The sequence below is a fragment of a genome, assembly GCF_019968985.1.
Source record: "MAG: Porospora cf. gigantea B chromosome Unknown PgB_NODE_560_length_15000_cov_121.111, whole genome shotgun sequence".
NCBI classification, from domain to species: Eukaryota; Apicomplexa; class Conoidasida; order Eugregarinorida; family Porosporidae; genus Porospora; species Porospora cf. gigantea B.
The window spans coordinates 1-15,000 of record NW_027179110.1 but is presented as its reverse complement, the minus strand read 5'-3'; the positions used below and the strand labels follow the sequence as shown (position 1 = coordinate 15,000).

At 54.9% G+C, this 15,000-nt stretch overlaps 12 protein-coding genes across 18 annotated transcripts; 4 read left to right on the top strand and 8 right to left on the bottom strand.

The window, feature by feature from the left end:
- Positions 1 to 43: 43 nt before the first annotated feature.
- Positions 44 to 1,302, bottom strand: KVP17_003346 (uncharacterized protein; the record flags this gene model as incomplete). 2 transcript variants are annotated; one of them, XM_068520512.1, is made up of 4 exons in its annotated part: positions 44 to 171; positions 199 to 763; positions 792 to 1,132; positions 1,161 to 1,302. In XM_068520512.1, 4 exons carry the CDS (start codon positions 1,300 to 1,302, stop codon positions 44 to 46), a joined length of 1,176 nt encoding a protein of 391 aa, XP_068373159.1. The 2 variants fall into 2 exon arrangements, with proteins under 2 accessions (XP_068373159.1, XP_068373158.1); XM_068520511.1 differs by having other exon boundaries at positions 44 to 763; positions 792 to 1,190.
- Positions 1,303 to 1,843: 541 nt separating this feature from the next.
- On the top strand, positions 1,844 to 5,014 carry KVP17_003337 (uncharacterized protein; the record flags this gene model as incomplete). The annotated part of the gene is made up of 1 exon (XM_068520498.1): positions 1,844 to 5,014. The coding sequence occupies one exon, from the start codon at positions 1,844 to 1,846 to the stop codon at positions 5,012 to 5,014; it is 3,171 nt and encodes a 1,056-aa protein (XP_068373146.1).
- Positions 5,015 to 5,107: 93 nt separating this feature from the next.
- On the top strand, positions 5,108 to 5,596 carry KVP17_003340 (uncharacterized protein; the record flags this gene model as incomplete). Its single annotated transcript, XM_068520503.1, has 1 exon — positions 5,108 to 5,596. One exon carries the CDS (start codon positions 5,108 to 5,110, stop codon positions 5,594 to 5,596), a length of 489 nt encoding a protein of 162 aa, XP_068373150.1.
- Positions 5,597 to 5,624: 28 nt separating this feature from the next.
- KVP17_003347 (uncharacterized protein) lies at positions 5,625 to 6,570 on the bottom strand (the record flags this gene model as incomplete). 2 transcript variants are annotated; one of them, XM_068520514.1, is made up of 2 exons in its annotated part: positions 5,625 to 6,015; positions 6,044 to 6,570. In XM_068520514.1, the coding sequence occupies 2 exons, from the start codon at positions 6,568 to 6,570 to the stop codon at positions 5,625 to 5,627; spliced, it is 918 nt and encodes a 305-aa protein (XP_068373161.1). The 2 variants fall into 2 exon arrangements, with proteins under 2 accessions (XP_068373161.1, XP_068373160.1); XM_068520513.1 differs by having other exon boundaries at positions 6,004 to 6,570.
- A 79-nt stretch (positions 6,571 to 6,649) lies between these two features.
- KVP17_003345 (uncharacterized protein) lies at positions 6,650 to 7,447 on the bottom strand (the record flags this gene model as incomplete). Its single annotated transcript, XM_068520510.1, has 1 exon — positions 6,650 to 7,447. The coding sequence occupies one exon, from the start codon at positions 7,445 to 7,447 to the stop codon at positions 6,650 to 6,652; it is 798 nt and encodes a 265-aa protein (XP_068373157.1).
- A 56-nt stretch (positions 7,448 to 7,503) lies between these two features.
- KVP17_003342 (uncharacterized protein) lies at positions 7,504 to 8,427 on the bottom strand (the record flags this gene model as incomplete). The annotated part of the gene is made up of 1 exon (XM_068520505.1): positions 7,504 to 8,427. The coding sequence occupies one exon, from the start codon at positions 8,425 to 8,427 to the stop codon at positions 7,504 to 7,506; it is 924 nt and encodes a 307-aa protein (XP_068373152.1).
- Positions 8,428 to 8,437: 10 nt separating this feature from the next.
- Positions 8,438 to 8,797, bottom strand: KVP17_003341 (uncharacterized protein; the record flags this gene model as incomplete). Its single annotated transcript, XM_068520504.1, has 1 exon — positions 8,438 to 8,797. One exon carries the CDS (start codon positions 8,795 to 8,797, stop codon positions 8,438 to 8,440), a length of 360 nt encoding a protein of 119 aa, XP_068373151.1.
- A 114-nt stretch (positions 8,798 to 8,911) lies between these two features.
- KVP17_003343 (uncharacterized protein) lies at positions 8,912 to 9,616 on the bottom strand (the record flags this gene model as incomplete). 2 transcript variants are annotated; one of them, XM_068520507.1, is made up of 3 exons in its annotated part: positions 8,912 to 9,010; positions 9,040 to 9,322; positions 9,351 to 9,616. In XM_068520507.1, the coding sequence occupies 3 exons, from the start codon at positions 9,614 to 9,616 to the stop codon at positions 8,912 to 8,914; spliced, it is 648 nt and encodes a 215-aa protein (XP_068373154.1). The 2 variants fall into 2 exon arrangements, with proteins under 2 accessions (XP_068373154.1, XP_068373153.1); XM_068520506.1 differs by lacking the exon at positions 8,912 to 9,010 and having other exon boundaries at positions 9,028 to 9,322.
- Positions 9,617 to 9,662: 46 nt separating this feature from the next.
- KVP17_003336 (uncharacterized protein) lies at positions 9,663 to 10,840 on the bottom strand (the record flags this gene model as incomplete). Of its 2 annotated transcripts, XM_068520496.1 has the most annotated exons (2): positions 9,663 to 10,498; positions 10,525 to 10,840. In XM_068520496.1, the coding sequence occupies 2 exons, from the start codon at positions 10,838 to 10,840 to the stop codon at positions 9,663 to 9,665; spliced, it is 1,152 nt and encodes a 383-aa protein (XP_068373144.1). The 2 variants fall into 2 exon arrangements, with proteins under 2 accessions (XP_068373144.1, XP_068373145.1); XM_068520497.1 differs by lacking the exon at positions 10,525 to 10,840 and having other exon boundaries at positions 9,663 to 10,424.
- A 68-nt stretch (positions 10,841 to 10,908) lies between these two features.
- KVP17_003339 (uncharacterized protein) lies at positions 10,909 to 12,804 on the top strand (the record flags this gene model as incomplete). The annotated part of the gene is made up of 1 exon (XM_068520502.1): positions 10,909 to 12,804. One exon carries the CDS (start codon positions 10,909 to 10,911, stop codon positions 12,802 to 12,804), a length of 1,896 nt encoding a protein of 631 aa, XP_068373149.1.
- A 291-nt stretch (positions 12,805 to 13,095) lies between these two features.
- On the bottom strand, positions 13,096 to 13,775 carry KVP17_003338 (uncharacterized protein; the record flags this gene model as incomplete). Of its 2 annotated transcripts, XM_068520501.1 has the most annotated exons (2): positions 13,096 to 13,347; positions 13,377 to 13,775. In XM_068520501.1, the coding sequence occupies 2 exons, from the start codon at positions 13,773 to 13,775 to the stop codon at positions 13,096 to 13,098; spliced, it is 651 nt and encodes a 216-aa protein (XP_068373148.1). The 2 variants fall into 2 exon arrangements, with proteins under 2 accessions (XP_068373148.1, XP_068373147.1); XM_068520500.1 differs by having other exon boundaries at positions 13,305 to 13,775.
- Positions 13,776 to 13,873: 98 nt separating this feature from the next.
- KVP17_003344 (uncharacterized protein) lies at positions 13,874 to 15,000 on the top strand (the record flags this gene model as incomplete). Of its 2 annotated transcripts, XM_068520508.1 has the most annotated exons (4): positions 13,874 to 13,940; positions 13,970 to 14,785; positions 14,812 to 14,894; positions 14,922 to 15,000. In XM_068520508.1, coding segments are annotated over 4 exons (1,045 nt in total), but the record flags the coding sequence as incomplete, so codon positions are not given. The 2 variants fall into 2 exon arrangements, with proteins under 2 accessions (XP_068373155.1, XP_068373156.1); XM_068520509.1 differs by lacking the exons at positions 13,874 to 13,940; positions 14,922 to 15,000 and having other exon boundaries at positions 14,083 to 14,841.

Below are 15,000 nucleotides of genomic sequence, written 5' to 3'. Positions count from 1 at the left end.
TTCTTTGTGCCCCAAGATTTTCAGATGCGCACAAACCACAAACTCAAATCAGCTTGGCCACAAGTTCCCGTGCAGTACTCAGGTCAGCTGCGACTTGAGTTCGGGTTTGTTCAAATCGCGATTCCGCGTCCGCTAAAATAGTGTTCGTCTTGGCTTGTTGGGCTTCAATATCTGTCTGAAGACTCGCGTAACCCCTACCGTTTAGTCGGGAGATCGCAGTACTCGCTTCGTTGTGCACCACTGATAGCACAGCCAAGCGACGTACCATGTGAGGAAGGAGCCCGCTCAGATGCCTCCACCGGTAGCAAAGCTCGTACAGCTGCGCCGTTTGAGCCATGTCGTCGACAGTTGACCGTCCGTCGCCTCCAGAGCGCAAGGCAGAAATGCGCCCCTTCAACCGATCCGCTTCATCTGAAAGGCGCTTTACGCGTACACTAAGAGTGTCAAGCTTTGATTTGTCCACTATTACCAGTCTTGACGCGATCTCCAGCAGCGCAGAGTGCAAGTCACCCATGCCTAACTGGTTGGCGACAGCGGTATTGTCAGCAACACCGAGTTGGTTCTCAATGTCAGCCAGTCTCGACTCGACCATTAGAAGTTGGTCCGTTTCCACTCGTCCAGACAGAGGGGGCACGTCCGTGAGTACCACATCGACAGAGGTTCTCCCTTCCTGGGTGCCGTTCAAAGCAGCCACAACGGCGTCAATTTCGGCCAGTGAAGACGCCGCAGAAACGCCTTCGCGCCGAGGCTGATTCCTCAGTGTCTGGGTGATGTCCCCTAGGAGAGGTTACCTTCTCCGATCGCTCCACGGTTTCCAAGTCAGCTTTCACCGCTTGAATCTCATGGCGGAACTCAGTCGGCGACACGCCAACCCGTTCAGAGAACAAAGATGCCCCCTTTGCGTTCCAACCTTCATCGCCCCCTTGGTGTTGAAGCAGATTCTCCTCCACCAACGTGTCGAGATCTTGGAGCTCTCCTCGGAGCCGACTGATGCGAGAAGCCAGCGTCTCCGTCAAGTGTGGTTCGCCAGCCTCATACTGCCGCGCCGGTCTCTTGCCCCTTTGAGAGAGTGCGGAGCGCAGCTCTGTCTCCAGCTCACCGAACGCTTCGAACACAGTCGAGGTTGGGATGCCTGAGTCTCCAAACCGAAGCAAACTCACTCTCGCCATCAACTGCACCGTTTGGGACATCGTGCTCTACGTTAGGAAGGACGGAGGTGGCGATTTTTGCTTCCTCAGTCCGCTTCACCAAGGTCTGCGGTCTCTGGGGTAAGTCTTGCGCCGAATCGAAAACCGCCTGCATGGGCAATTTCACAGTTTCGGTATCGTTCTTTGCACGCGTCACCATACCGTCATTCGTACTTCACGTAACACATCCAAGTGACCCGCGTGGAGCAATAACTCTTGAGATGGGCCACATTTGCTCCTGTGTCAAATCCATTCGGGACATCACTGACCCTCTAGCACAGAATCTCGGAGAGTTTCGTGGGGAGTCAATGCAGATATAGTCACAAAGAATGATACTCCTGTTGATGCCGAATCTCCCAGACGCACATTTAGCTGTGTTTCAACGTGTAAAGACGGGTCAAACCCTAATTCAGCCGGTGCAGTCGAATTGCACACGCACTCATAATTTCCCAAGTTCGCTAATGACAACGCTTCCTCGGGAAAATGGCGCTTCAGCATCAATCCGCGACAACCAACGTGGTGCGTCTCCTCAGGAAAACTCCTCCCCCAAGCCGATCAAGGTGAATATCTCTGCCACTGCCACCTTGACGCCTTTGGTGACCCACCACGACAAATCGAGATTGCGGCAACCAGATCCAGCCCTGTTGAATTACCTAATGGAAAAGGACCAGCGAGAGCGTATCCGATATGATCGGCTCAGGCACTCCCTTCTGCGTCCTTCTCAGGAGTGGTCTATTGACCCTCCCTGCGGGGTGCGATACGCAGTGGAAACACCCTCCGACACGGGATCACGATCAGTTACACGAGGCCTCCTTGGAAGGTGGTTCGGACAGAGAGAGCCTCTTGACGTCGGCAACAGGTGGGCGTGGCTCACCGAGCCTTTCTTGCCGGCGGCTGCATCGTTTTGTCCGACTGCGGACGACTTTCCAGCCGAGCCTCTGCCCACGCATGTCTCCTCCTCTATGCAAGGTCAAGCGCCTCGGTCATCTGCGAAGCCCCAAGGCTGCATGCGTGCTGCGCGCCCTCAGACAGTGCCCATTGTACCCTCGAAGACCCCAGCGTACTCCGTACCAACCCAGACGCCAGCCTGGGAGGTGTGTCTCAGGCCGCCACCTCCAGCTGAACCCCCTCAGTCCTCTGTGAAGCTCGGACCGCTGTGTCTGGCTGACTACCGACCTGAAATCACGCATGACAGCGAATCCGACCACAGCAGACCCGACAGAAAGGAAACTGAATACGGCAGAGGCGATCTGGAACTGCACGAATTTGCGGTGTCGGACATTTCATCGCTGGCGCCCGCGGGGAATAACGCTTCTAAAGACTTTGGAACGCCCCTCTTTCGCCATGAACCCGAGCATGGGTGTATGAACATTCTGCTGACCTCGGACGAGGGAAGCCCGCAGACTTCGGCCCTCCCTACCTTCGCTCATATGTACACCCTCCCTCCCTCGCAATATGCACTGGAAACCTCATCAACACAAAGCAACTCCACAGATTTGGAGGCTACGTGGCTGGAGATGAGGCGAGAGATTTTCCAACGCCCGGAGTTCTTCCAGGTCGAGTACACTCCCGGATTCACGGTTCGCACGCACCCAGATGGTCGACGCCTGGTGACCACCCTTTCATCTGATGACAGATACAGACTTCGCCGCTTTGTCGGCAAAGAGCAGAATCGCACTCGCGAGCTCACAGCCAGACTGGATAACGAGGATCCGCTTTGTGTAGACGAGGAGAGGGCACGTCCAGGAATCATAACCAGCCTAAAAGAGCCATCCCTGGGATATCGCCCCGTAATCTATAAACCTCTTCGGCGACGGGATCTACACCGAACTCTGCTATCCAACTGCTCCTCTATCATCTATGAGAACGAGGCTCCTTCTTTGGAAGAACTTTCCCTGCAAGAGATTCCAAGGCGGAACCGAATCCGCCCACAACGTTCGTTGCCGCTCCGAATCTACGACGCGTATTTACTTGCCAAATCCACCGGCGAGTGGGGCCAATTGTCGCATTGCATTCTGGATGAGATCGGCGACAAATGGGAAGCATTTTGGTTGCAGTTCGGCCTGGAGTGCAAGGGATACCCCTCTGTACCTCTACATCGCGCCTGGAAGCGACGACTGCTGGGTCAGCTTTACTGGAACGAGGCGTGGCATCCAGCGACGGAAGCCAAGACTATTGGACAGTTGACGTATCATCTCGCGTGGGAAACATTGATCTTCTTCTATGGAAGGAACGAGAACCTGGTGCTGCCCATCGGCATCAAACCTGACTGGCGTTGGCCACTCATGAAGGAGGGTCTTAAGCCTGAAGACGAGCAACGAGACACCGAAGTCCACATGGTGAAGTGCTTCCTCTGCAAACAGTGGGGACTCGACCCAATGCGCTTGCCGGATTGCGTGACGGAGCTCTCTGAACAAATCAAACGGGACGTGGCCATGAGGAGCGACTTGCACGACATGTACACCCCAGCGTTGGCACTCAGAGTCAAGGATCAAGTTTGTCAAGCCACCCAGACACCGTCCACTCAACCAGTCCCGACTACTCGTCTCTGTCCCTCTCCTGCAGCTCATACTCTGAATCACTCCCCGAATGTCAAGTGTGCTCATACCAAAAGTAGCGGATCGGCAAACAACATTTCCACAGACGCTACGACAGCCACGATTCCCATTGTCATGGTTTCCAAGTCCACTCTCACGTGCAAGGATGAGTGCCATGCTGCGCGCGGAGCGATGCCTGAACCGCCCTGTCCCCTTACCAGTCGAGAGTACCACACGCCAAGGGAAGAAAATATCTCAGTCATTCCGTTCGAGTTCAATAATGGCCGAGTCCGCCGATCTCACAGAAAGCCAGCTGTGCGACGACCTCGTTTTTTGGCCGAGGCGATTCACTATGCGGAGCCCCCCGCCTGGGGCCTACCTTCCTGCAAGCTCAGCACAGATGACTCCTTTCTTAGACCGTATGTGCGGAATCCCTCTCGAGAACGGGCAGCCATGCGTGGCAGTGCAGTCAAACACAACCCTCTACCACCCGCTCAAGCATCTGAGCCACTGGACAGCTCCGCAAACAGACGCCTCCATCTCCCGCTGGACCGCACTCAAATATCTGAGCCACTTGACAGCTCCGCAAACAGACGCTTCCGTCTCCCTCTGGACCACAACCGTCTACCGCCCGCTCAAGCATCTGAGCCACTGGACAGCTCCGCAAATAGACGCTTCCATCTCCCCCTGGATGAGCCACTGGACAGCTCCGCAAATAGACGCCTCCATCTCCCGCTGGACCGCAACCCTCTACCGCCCTCTGGAGTGGCAGTCCACCGTAACCCTCCATCATTTGCTCAAACGGCGAGTCTAAAAGATGATGAGGACGTGACGCGACGACTGGCTGAGTCAGCCAATTTGAAGTATCTACGTTCAGGACCGAAGCCTACCTACCAAGAATCGGGTGACGCCTCACGTTCCGGGACTGCATCAGACTCCAGCGGACTCTCGTTCTTCATGCCTGCGTCGACGACTCTACTGACGAATGCATCTCCCCGCCTGATGACGCCCATTAGCCCCTCCTCCCTCAGCCAGCCCGAAGTCAACGGCCTGACCTTCACCAGTTGCCCCCCCCACACACGCGACCGGCTGCCTACGAGTTCCAGCTCGATAGCTTTTGCTGAACTCTTAGACCTGGTTCCGCTTTGCTCTGACGGCGTCGTCTTCTCCAAACGGACTCGTCGGCCACATCCGGCACGGGCCACTGTCCCGGACGGTCCCGAAGTATCGGCTTGCGGTGAAGGCTTCCTCTTCCGGTTTGATGGTAGCTCCGGAATAAAGAGGCGCTGATGTGTGGTAAAAAAAAACACAGCTCAATTTCGACAAATGCGTGCGTGGCTTTTGGCAACTCCTGTGGCGGCTGGTGTGTGGCGCCAGACTACCATGTTGACGGCTGAGGTGCCACCGTCGCATGTCACTTGTGAGCGCTTTGACAGCCGTTGCTTCGCTAACCGGGGGGCTTGCCAAGCGGCAACGAAGGAGTGCACGGACGCTATTACAGGCGACCACGGCTTCCTGCCGTGTGTACAACGAAGGCACCCCTTCTGCGCTCTATTTTGCCGTGGAGAGGCGTGTCCTTTGTTGGCTCCTGTGGTACCTATTAACGATGCTGTTCGGTTAGGCACAGCCAGTGCCTTCCTGTTTATCGCTTTCGGTCTCGTGATATCTTCTCTTTGTATGAGAAGCAGAAGAAAAGTGGGGTCGCTTCTAGTAGTCCTGACGCAGATGTTTCTCACCCAGCAGACCAAACCATTTACCGCTTCGCCGGCTGAATTACACTCGCAAATCTCACCGCATTTCCACTTGACGTTGGAGCAGTTCGAGAAAGATGTGCCTGTCGTGCCTGTCGTTCCCGTTGTCTTTCATTGCTAGAGGTTCACTGATAATTGCTGAAAGATCGCTAAAAGAATGCCCCAGCACAGATGAAGCTAGGGTTAAGCAGATTTGGCTTGTTGTAGCGCAGCGGAGTGCCTGGTGAGCGCAAAAACTCTGCGTACGTGTGAATGTCGGAGGCATCAAAGATGTTGCCTCCGGCTGCCAGTAGTACAGCGTGAGCAGCTGCAGTGTCCCACTCGTTTGTAGGGTACCACCTAGGGTACATATCTGCCAAGCCACGGGCAATGTTGATAATCTTCATTGATGATCCGCCCAAGCTCAGTTCGACAGGAGGTGGAATGGACTTCAGGAAGCTAGTCGTTCTCGCAGAGTTATGTCGCTTGCTGGAGAGCACATTCAGAGGAATTCCAGGCCGCCGACATGAAATGGAACTGGCGGTCCCGTCACGGAGGAGTCTGCGTCAGGAATTCTATTGCCACGCACTCATACGCGCCCAGTCCGACGACACCCACGAACATCATCTCGGCTTGCACCTTCTGATCGCCTTCGTATCGTTCCGGCACGGTGACGATTCCTAGCACGGGAGATTCATTGCGAATCAATGCGAGGTTGACGGTGAAGTCCCCCTGCCCACTAACGAACTCCTTGGTGCCGTCGATGGGGTCCAGGAGCCACACACTGCCGTCGCGATTCAGCGGCTTCCGTTCTCGTTCGAACACCACCGGATCCTCGTGACGACCGTGATCCTCCTCCGAAATAAGGTACATGCGCCTGGAGTCAAATTCGTCCGGATACAGCGAGGTCAGTCCGGAGGCGACGACCTCGTGAGCGGCCACATCGGCTCTGGTGACGGGGTCGTCGGCGCCCTTGTACTCAACCTCGAAGTCGCGTGTTCTGTGGAACTTCGCCACGAGCGCCGTTGCCTCCCAAAGGGTATCGACGAGGAGGTCGAACTGCTGCAGGTCCAGAGAGCAGGACACGGCAGCCGTCAAATGTTTGAGAGTGTCCATTTTTGAAATATTTACTTTGGGGTGGCTATGTCATTGGCAAGCGTTGATAGGAACAAAACATGACACCCACTCCTGGACCTCACCACTCTTGGACCTGGTGAACCTCAGCAGTGAGAAGATTTGTGGGGGCACCATCCTTGAGAGGAAGTCCGGCATCCACCTTGGCGGTGTGAAGCTCAGCAAACCGCGCAGGGTTGAATGTGGGCTTCTTCACAACCTTCACCTTGCGGATGAAGACGTTCTGCACAGGGATGACTTCGGAGCAAGCGCTGAGAATCTCTCTCTCAATGTTGCCCATGATCAGAGACTTCACAACCTTAGCAAGGGGCGTCTTGGCAGCCTCAGCTTGCATCTTGCGCACCATTATGGCACGAACACGCTTGACCTGCGTGCTGTGCGCGTAACAAGTAGCCTTGATCTGGTCGGGACGTCTGCGGGTGAATCCGATGCAAAACAAACGGAGATGGAAGCCGTCCGCAGTCTTCACGTCGCAGTGGGCCTCGATCATGGTATGCCACTTTCGGACCAGGTAGCAGAGCTTATCGCGAGTCATATCCATGCCCTGGAAGTCAGTGAGGCATTGTCTGCCGTTGACCTCTTCGCAGATGAGCTTGACCTTCCTGTACCCATGCTCGTCGTCCTCCTTCATCAGATCGGCCAGGTTGACATCATAGACGCGTCCGACCAGTGAGTCGGAAGCCACCTTCGTTCCGGCAGTCTTGTTGACGATAGTCTTGCAAAACTCTCGGTCATCCGCATTCGAAAAGAGGTTGGGAGCCATCACGTCGTACATTTCCTTACGAGCGAAGGTGTCGACAGCCTTCTTCTTGCCGCCCTTCTTGCCCTTGGAGATGCGTTTGTTCTTACCAATCGCCATGACAGTTGCCACGCTCAGCGTAAATCAAGCATTTTTTGGAGTGCGTTTTGTCTCACTCACTCTACTCGGGTGTCGGCGCCCCAGAGGTGGTACGTGTCGTTTAGAGGCAGCAACCGTCCGATAGTCTTCCGACAGAACGAGCCAGGGGGGCACCATTGTTCTAGTGTGGGCAGGGCCCGAGTGACCCATTTTTGGATATCCCAGCTCTCCAGCTCAGCCTTGTTCAGGTTCATGGTGTTGTCTCCCATATCCAAGTCCATGTCATACGAAGGGACATACGGCACGTCGCCGAACACGACATTCCGGAAGGTGGCACCGGAGTACGCTATCAATCCCGCTGTTCCCAACTGCGGGTCCATCTCGGCCATGCTCCCCTTTCGCTTGTATTTTTGCGCTCTGTCATATTGTCCAGGAGGGGCAACCCAGATGACCAGGTCACCCATTTGGTCCTCTAGAGCGATGAAAGCACAATTTCCAACTCCTGGCACTCCGAATACACCTGACGACTTCCCTTCCACCACTCGCTGAATTACGACGGAACCACCCATGTTGAGCAGTGCCCAGTAATCGTAGGTTCCGCGCACGCGGAAGGCGATGCCCGCCCCAGAACCACAAACTTCAGCGCGAATGAAGGGCATTTGGCAGTTGAAGTCCTTCAACAGCAGCATGTTGTACCCTTGCGTGCGGTCTTTCTTCCAGAACCACAACCAGAAGGGCTCCCACATAGGATTGGCGCCTCCTGCGACGATAGAGTCACCACTGTAGCGGAATCCACCTCCAGTCGTCATCCAGGACTCAGCCAGGGGGCGTCGATAGTCTGGCGTAAAATCCACGCAGTAGCCGTACGGAAACTTCCACGTGCTCTCGCCTGACCGGGTGTAAGGCCGAAAGAAGTCCGAAAATGCACTTTGCATGAATCGGTGTGACGACGGGGTCAGTCCTTGAACTACAAGGCTCAACAACAGTTTTACGTGACACATTAATAACAAATCAAAGGATCTTCCTCGGCGCGCGGTCCATGAGAGCTTCGAGCTCTCTGTGTGGCACCATGGCGGCCGGTGACAGCACTCCATACGGATCCATGAATGGTTTGCCAACAGGCGGAGGCACGTAGAAGCGGGCTCCGAAAGGGAGATTTTGGATATCGTCATCGGCGAAGATATCGCGCGTATCGGTGAGCGGGCTGCCACCAGGGTACATGACATTCACAATTGGATCCTTGGAGAACTTGTAATTTGCGCCCTGTGACTGGTAGTACCATGCGTTATGCCTGATGGGTTCGTTAGGAGTTCGAGGCGGGTCATCGTAGGTAATTGTCTGCGGGGAATCCGACGGAGAATCCGATGACATGGTGCCGTTTTTGTGCGAATTCATAACGCACCTGTTGGGATTCGTATTTTCGATTGACATGACGTTGTACGACTTTGTTTTCGCATGATTGTGTTGGTAATGATCGTGTTGGTGTTACACATTAGCGCGTTCGCCCAACTCTTCTGCTCCGCGACGCCTCATCAGTTCGTCGATGTTCAGCTTTTCACGGCCAGATCCTCCGAAAAGTATGATCTGCGTACAGATGTCTCCTATGACGTTACTCTATTGAGGCTCCAGGCAACTGAGACGAACAGCCAGTAGAACGGAAATACAAGGAGGATGCCTATGAAAGAGTAGAAGTAGTTGTAACCCGGATCACGAAACCGCTTGAAGGGACAGAGTACATAGATGGTGCCAATGACGAGCGGCCAGACGAGGGCCAATCGTGCAGCCAACCGAAGCCACAGGCCGCGCCGAATGAGGTGTCCTCCGATCGCCGACAGGGCCATGAGGAACACTGGAACTGTCCAGAAACGCACCAGCACAGCGACCAAGGGAATTTCCCTGCGTCAGATAGCTGCCCGATTCTCACCTCTTGAACACGAAGGGGCAAAGGAACCAACTGATCGTGCGGTTGGGAATCTTACGGAGCTGGTGAGTGTCCAATGCCGCGGCCAAGCCGAATTGGAAGAAACCGATCCCCAGTAACATTAACGACTGGATCCAAAGCACCGACGTTAGGGACAGCCCCAAAACGACGCCTAGCTGTCCGAAGCTATTGTTCAGCTGTCTGGAGAGAAATGACATCTCCTCATGGGTCCGTGCCCGGTCGCTGCTGATGCTCGACGCTGCGTCCATGCGAAGACAGCTGCACACAGGTGTGAAACGCACCAAAGGTTCGATATTACAGAGAAGAAGCAGGCTTTAGAAGTGCACAAATGAGCGTGATGTCGTCCTCTGACCCTCGGTACCGGGCCTTCGTCACGATTCTTCTGCTCAGCTCCTCCAGTTGCTCTGTCGTCACGACTTCATTCTGATTCAGACAATTCTTCACAACACTCCAGACATCCTTGTGTTTCCTCAGAAAACGAAAGACCTCCTGCCCGTTCATTTCGTCCCACACCCCGTCTGTAGCAATCATCAACAGACCACTTCTCTCAATTTTAGTCATGCGAACCTCCGGAACGACAGAGAGGCAATCGCTCGGTTGGCTAGCCTTGACGTCCAAGTCTCCAATGGTTCTAGTGGGCTCCAGCATTCCACCCAGTCGACCCTTGGAAAACCAGCCACCGCAGCTGTTGACCCTATCGATCTCATCCTGGTTTCGAATCCTGTGCTCTCGACTCAGCCATGTGAAACGATAGCCGGTCTTGGCGCCTTGGCGATCACAAAAGAGGATACCGGCGCGGCAGTCGCCAAGATTAGCACACCAGATTTCGTTACCCAGTATTATAGTGCAGAGAGCGCACGACCCGGAAGTACAGGCATATGTCGTCTCCCCTGTCGCTTCATTCGTGTCAACGGGATACTTCCGCTTGAAAGACTCCTCCACCTCGAACAGCGACTGCACGAAGGTCTCCTTAATCGATGCCCGGGCGGATGCAGCTAGGATCTGGTCTTGGGTTCGGATCACGTGTTGGGAATTCGTCTCTCGCCAGCATCTCATCAACGTTCTGGGTAGTTCCTGAACCACCAAATCAGCCGCTTCGGGGCCATCGTGTCCGTCGCAAATTGTGAACACTGTATTGAAACCACGACACCCTCACTTAAGCCGCCGACAAGACTAATTTCTTCCACGCAGTTGCCTTTAGAAAGGCTCACCTTCGCTGGCGCACACCACGTCTTCGCGCTGCCTTGGATAAGACGCTGCACTTGGTCGTCGCACCTTGGAGTGGGGGCTTCAACATCCAGGTTTGCTTTGGCCTCCACGGGCTGATACATCGGTAGCTGCAGCGCGGAGTCGGCTGTGTTGACTGACCAGCCGTCAAACTTTGCCACACTACAGCGGTCTTCGTTGTCGTGGTAAAGGCCTTGAAGAGACGTCATACAATAGCAAACGGCCAAGTCATCATGTACAGTCATCAGTAAATGCCCAAAATTCAGCGTTCGTCAGAAATAAGGCAACCACGTATTTGTAGTACAATCACCTAATGCGTCTCCTTTGGGTGTTTCTGGGAACATTACACTACGCTTGGCCACTGAGTGAGTCCTTGTCTTCGAAGATCGCAAGTCACTTCAAGTACATTGCAACAGAGAGCTCACCACTCTCCACGCCGCGGACGGCGTACCTTGACGTGATTGAGCCAATTGTTGACTACTGGACCACGCATCAGACGGCAGAAGGCGCGATTATAGACCCTTGGAGGGAACGAGAGGTGCAGTACTCCACAGCGGCCTTCGGGTACGGCGCAGCCACGATCGTGAAAGGTCGTGGAAGGGACGACCTCAAGCCTGTTGCATTACTGGCCGTGGATCACTCGATCCGATCCTTTGCCAAGGGCTCTACGGCTGATTCACATGGCAATTTTTTTTCCATCTTCATTGCTGCTGCTCTACCTTTGGTCGAGCCTTACGCTCCTGCGAAGCAGATGTCCGAATGGAAGACGCTGTTGTCAGATTACGACGTCAACGGCGTTTATGTTATGAAAGGGAAAGATAACAACTGGAGCGCTTGTGCATATGTGGGCGAATCTCTCATGACCGCGCTGGGACTCCGAAATTCGGTCCCGTATTGCCAGGAGCGCCTGGGCCCGTTCATCTCACGGCATTTCCTTGAGCCGTCGGGTGTGTTCTGGGAGGACGAGAGCCCCATGGCCTACGATGTGTGGACACGGGGCTTTTTTGAGTACATGCTTCTCAAAACCGTCCCGGAGGATGTCGATATGCTGCAGGATGCCTTGCAGCGCGGAGGCGTAAGTAGTTTATTCTTGCAGTCTCCGTCAGGCGAACTGCCAACCGGAGGCCGTTCCTCCCTCCATACGTGGAACGAAGCCGCCCAATCGTTGGTATTTGAGGCGCGAGCTCTCCGTGCGAGGAGTGAGTATCCGGAGCTCGAACCAATTTTTCGACGGGCTGCGAGAAGATCGCTGCTCTCCATCAAGCACTGGGTACGCGATACTGGTGACGTGTGGGTGGTCAAGAACAAGCGGCCTTTTAGCGTGCGCCACGGCTTTCATTATTACTCAAACCACTCCAACTACAACATGATCCTCGTGGGTTTTCTTTCCATGGCTTACGAATTAGCGACTGACGGCCCTGAATTGCTGACGCCTGCTGAAGTTGGAGGCTACACATTCTGGACAGGAGGAAAAACCAAGAAGTTCGTGGGCAACTGCAAAGGCACGCACGTGCTCTTAGATGCCGTCGACCTGGATTCCGTTCCCAAGGGCCTGACCAGAATACACCGACTTGGTATGAATTCGTGCTTGGGGCCCAGCGAGGGGGTGGCGCTGCACCAGCACGGCCAGGACGACCAGAGCCCTCCAGACTACCCCATCGCTGTCGGACCGGGGTGGGGCCCGTCGTTCACCTTGGCCCAAGCGAAGCCAGCGAAGATGTCTATCATCAAGGAGACGGCCACCAGCGACCTGGTTGAGTTCGGTTTAACGTGGAATGGTAGTCTCATGGGGCCTAGCCAGGTTTTTGAGCACTTCAGCCTGACACCGAATGCTGTAGAGTATACGGTGCAACTCGAGAATTGGAATCTGGATCAGAAGATAGTCGTGCCTCTCTTTCACGGCGACGGCACGAACCAGGCGGCCACGTCGGTCGTCGGGTGCACCGTTAGGCTCACGTACGAGTCTCAGTCTCAGAGCTTCAGCTTTCCTGGATGCTCTTCGATCAACATCTCTCCACAGGTACACGACAGCCACAACGGTTACTTCAGGCGGCTAACTGCTGAATTCCCCCCTCGCGACTCGATGAAAATGCTCGTGTCGTTCCAGAATTCTGCGTCCTCGCAGAGGAACTTCGCCGTTATGGCAGGCGCCCTCGTCGCTGCTGGCCTTGGCTGCTTACAGCTGTGGAGATGGAGTTTTGTGGACTAATCAAACAAACGTAGATCAATATCTCTTGGGTAGCTGAGGACGTCGCAAGTCGCCTCGCACAAGGCCTGCGTTGACCCGACGACCATAGTTCTGCACTCGATATCCAGTGGTGCTTCCTTGGAAAGAGAGCACGTATGGCCGCCAGCCTCCTCAACCATGAGCTTGCCAGCGGCGACATCCCACTCCTTCGGCGTGATATGGGCCGCCAAGGTGGCTCTACCCGCCGCCACGAACGCCATTTCAAGAGCACAAGACCCAATCTGGCGCATTTCCCGCACATCTGAATGTTGCTCATCCCCAAATCCCACGTTGTGTTATCGCTGCAAAGTTCCTGCCGACGTGCGAGGTCAGGCTCACCAGCGCCGCCCTCATCTCGGCAGAAATGCTGTCGTCGTGCAGTTTCTTGAACTTGGAAGAACTGAAACTAGTCAGGAGCAGAGATTCGCTCAGAGAGGCGCTGGTCCGAACCGCTGTCCGTTGCCACTCGGAGCCTCCACTGCTCAGCCAGGTACCATGTCCTTTTGAGGCCACAAACATTTCTTTCTGCGTACCAACCATTGCAGTGCACTCACTAGTATTGGGTTGTAGACCGCTCCAAGAAGTACTTCCTTGTCCCTAAGAAACGCAATCGACGTACAGCATAATGGGAAGGCGTGGACAAAGTTGGAGGTCCCATCTATCGGGTCAACCACCCACACGGGACCCATCGGCAGTCGCGAGGCACTCGTCTCCTCCCCATACAGGAGGTGGCCGGGCCAACGCTCCGTAATTCTCTTCCCGAGGTAGTCTTCCACCGCGGTGTCAGTCACGGTGACAAGGTCCGAGGACGAAAACTTGCAAGAGGCTCTCTTGGTCGACTCCGGCTGGTAAAAGGCCCTCTCGATGATCGCGCCCGCCTCGAGTGCGGCACTCAGAATGTCGCTAACGCCCACTTCAAAGTCCGCAGAGGGAAGAGTCAGGGGACGAAACATTAGCTGTTTTAATTGGTGAGATGTCAAGCATGTGGGAAGCTGGCTGGTTTGGGCGGCCAGTCATCTGAATCACTGAATACTCAACTAATTATATTCCGATGCAGATTTCGGAGCGGATTCGCAACCACAATCGACGCACACTGCTGCAGTTCTACCGCAAGGTGAGTTATGGTCCCAAAGGAGAGAGCACTCAGCCGAGCTCCTGGTTTTCGACGAAGATTTAGCCCCCTTTCTAGAAGGAATCCCGGAGCTGGGTGCAGTGTCAGGGTTGCAGGACTTCTCGTTGAAGGAGCGGGGTGCATCAGAAATGCGAATAGTCTGTCTGGTGCGTCCCCACATCTCAACGGTAAAACATCTGAACCGCATGCTGAAGACGATGTCTTCCTGCAGAACTCGTGCTGTGGTGGTTCTTGGGTGGATTCCGCGGTTGTCGCCTGCGCTTAGCCAGCAGCTGCTGAGCGACAGGCTCATTCAGGTCGTAGATGAGCGTGTGCCTCTCCATTGGTCGCCCCTGTTCGACGATGTACTCGTAATGCCGGCGACGCCTCGCTCTTTTGTTGACATTCACGCCAAAGGGTCGGTTTACGCAGTCGAACAATTCTACTGGGGTCTGGAGTTTCTGGAAGCAGATGTATTCGGAGCGTACGTGCCTTCGATATACGCGCTGGGCTCCGCAGGATCATCCCTTTGCAAGGTGGCCATGAACGTCAGGCGACACTATGAAACGCTGGCTTCTATATCAGTCGCCGACGATAGTGGCGTGGGAGATCTGGAACACCGACCGCTGGCCCCGGTTCATCGCACTTTAAAGGGCACGCCTTGGGACGTGATGCCTGACGCGGGTTTAGAGGAAGAGGACACCGGACGTATAGGATTCTGGGGCTCGCGGCCTTGCAGCTTTGTAGGCGGGTGCTACCTGGTCGACCGGAAGTGCGACCTGGTGGGCCTCCTTTCCTCACCCTTCACATATGGTGCCTTGCTCGACTTCCACCTCGGGCTCCGGTCGAACTGTGAGCGCGCCCTGCTGTCATTACAGATTCTGTCTTCGTGCCTGGCTCTGTTCTGAAACAAGACCGTGGGACCTACCTTTCTCTCAGAGGTGACACGATTTTTTCCGAAGTAGGTGACTGAGGCCTTCCCAAGCAGATTGCGTGCTTGACACAGGCAGAAGCGGGTCGCTTCCTCCATAATTTAGCTCAAGACATCCAAAAGCTCTATGACAGCC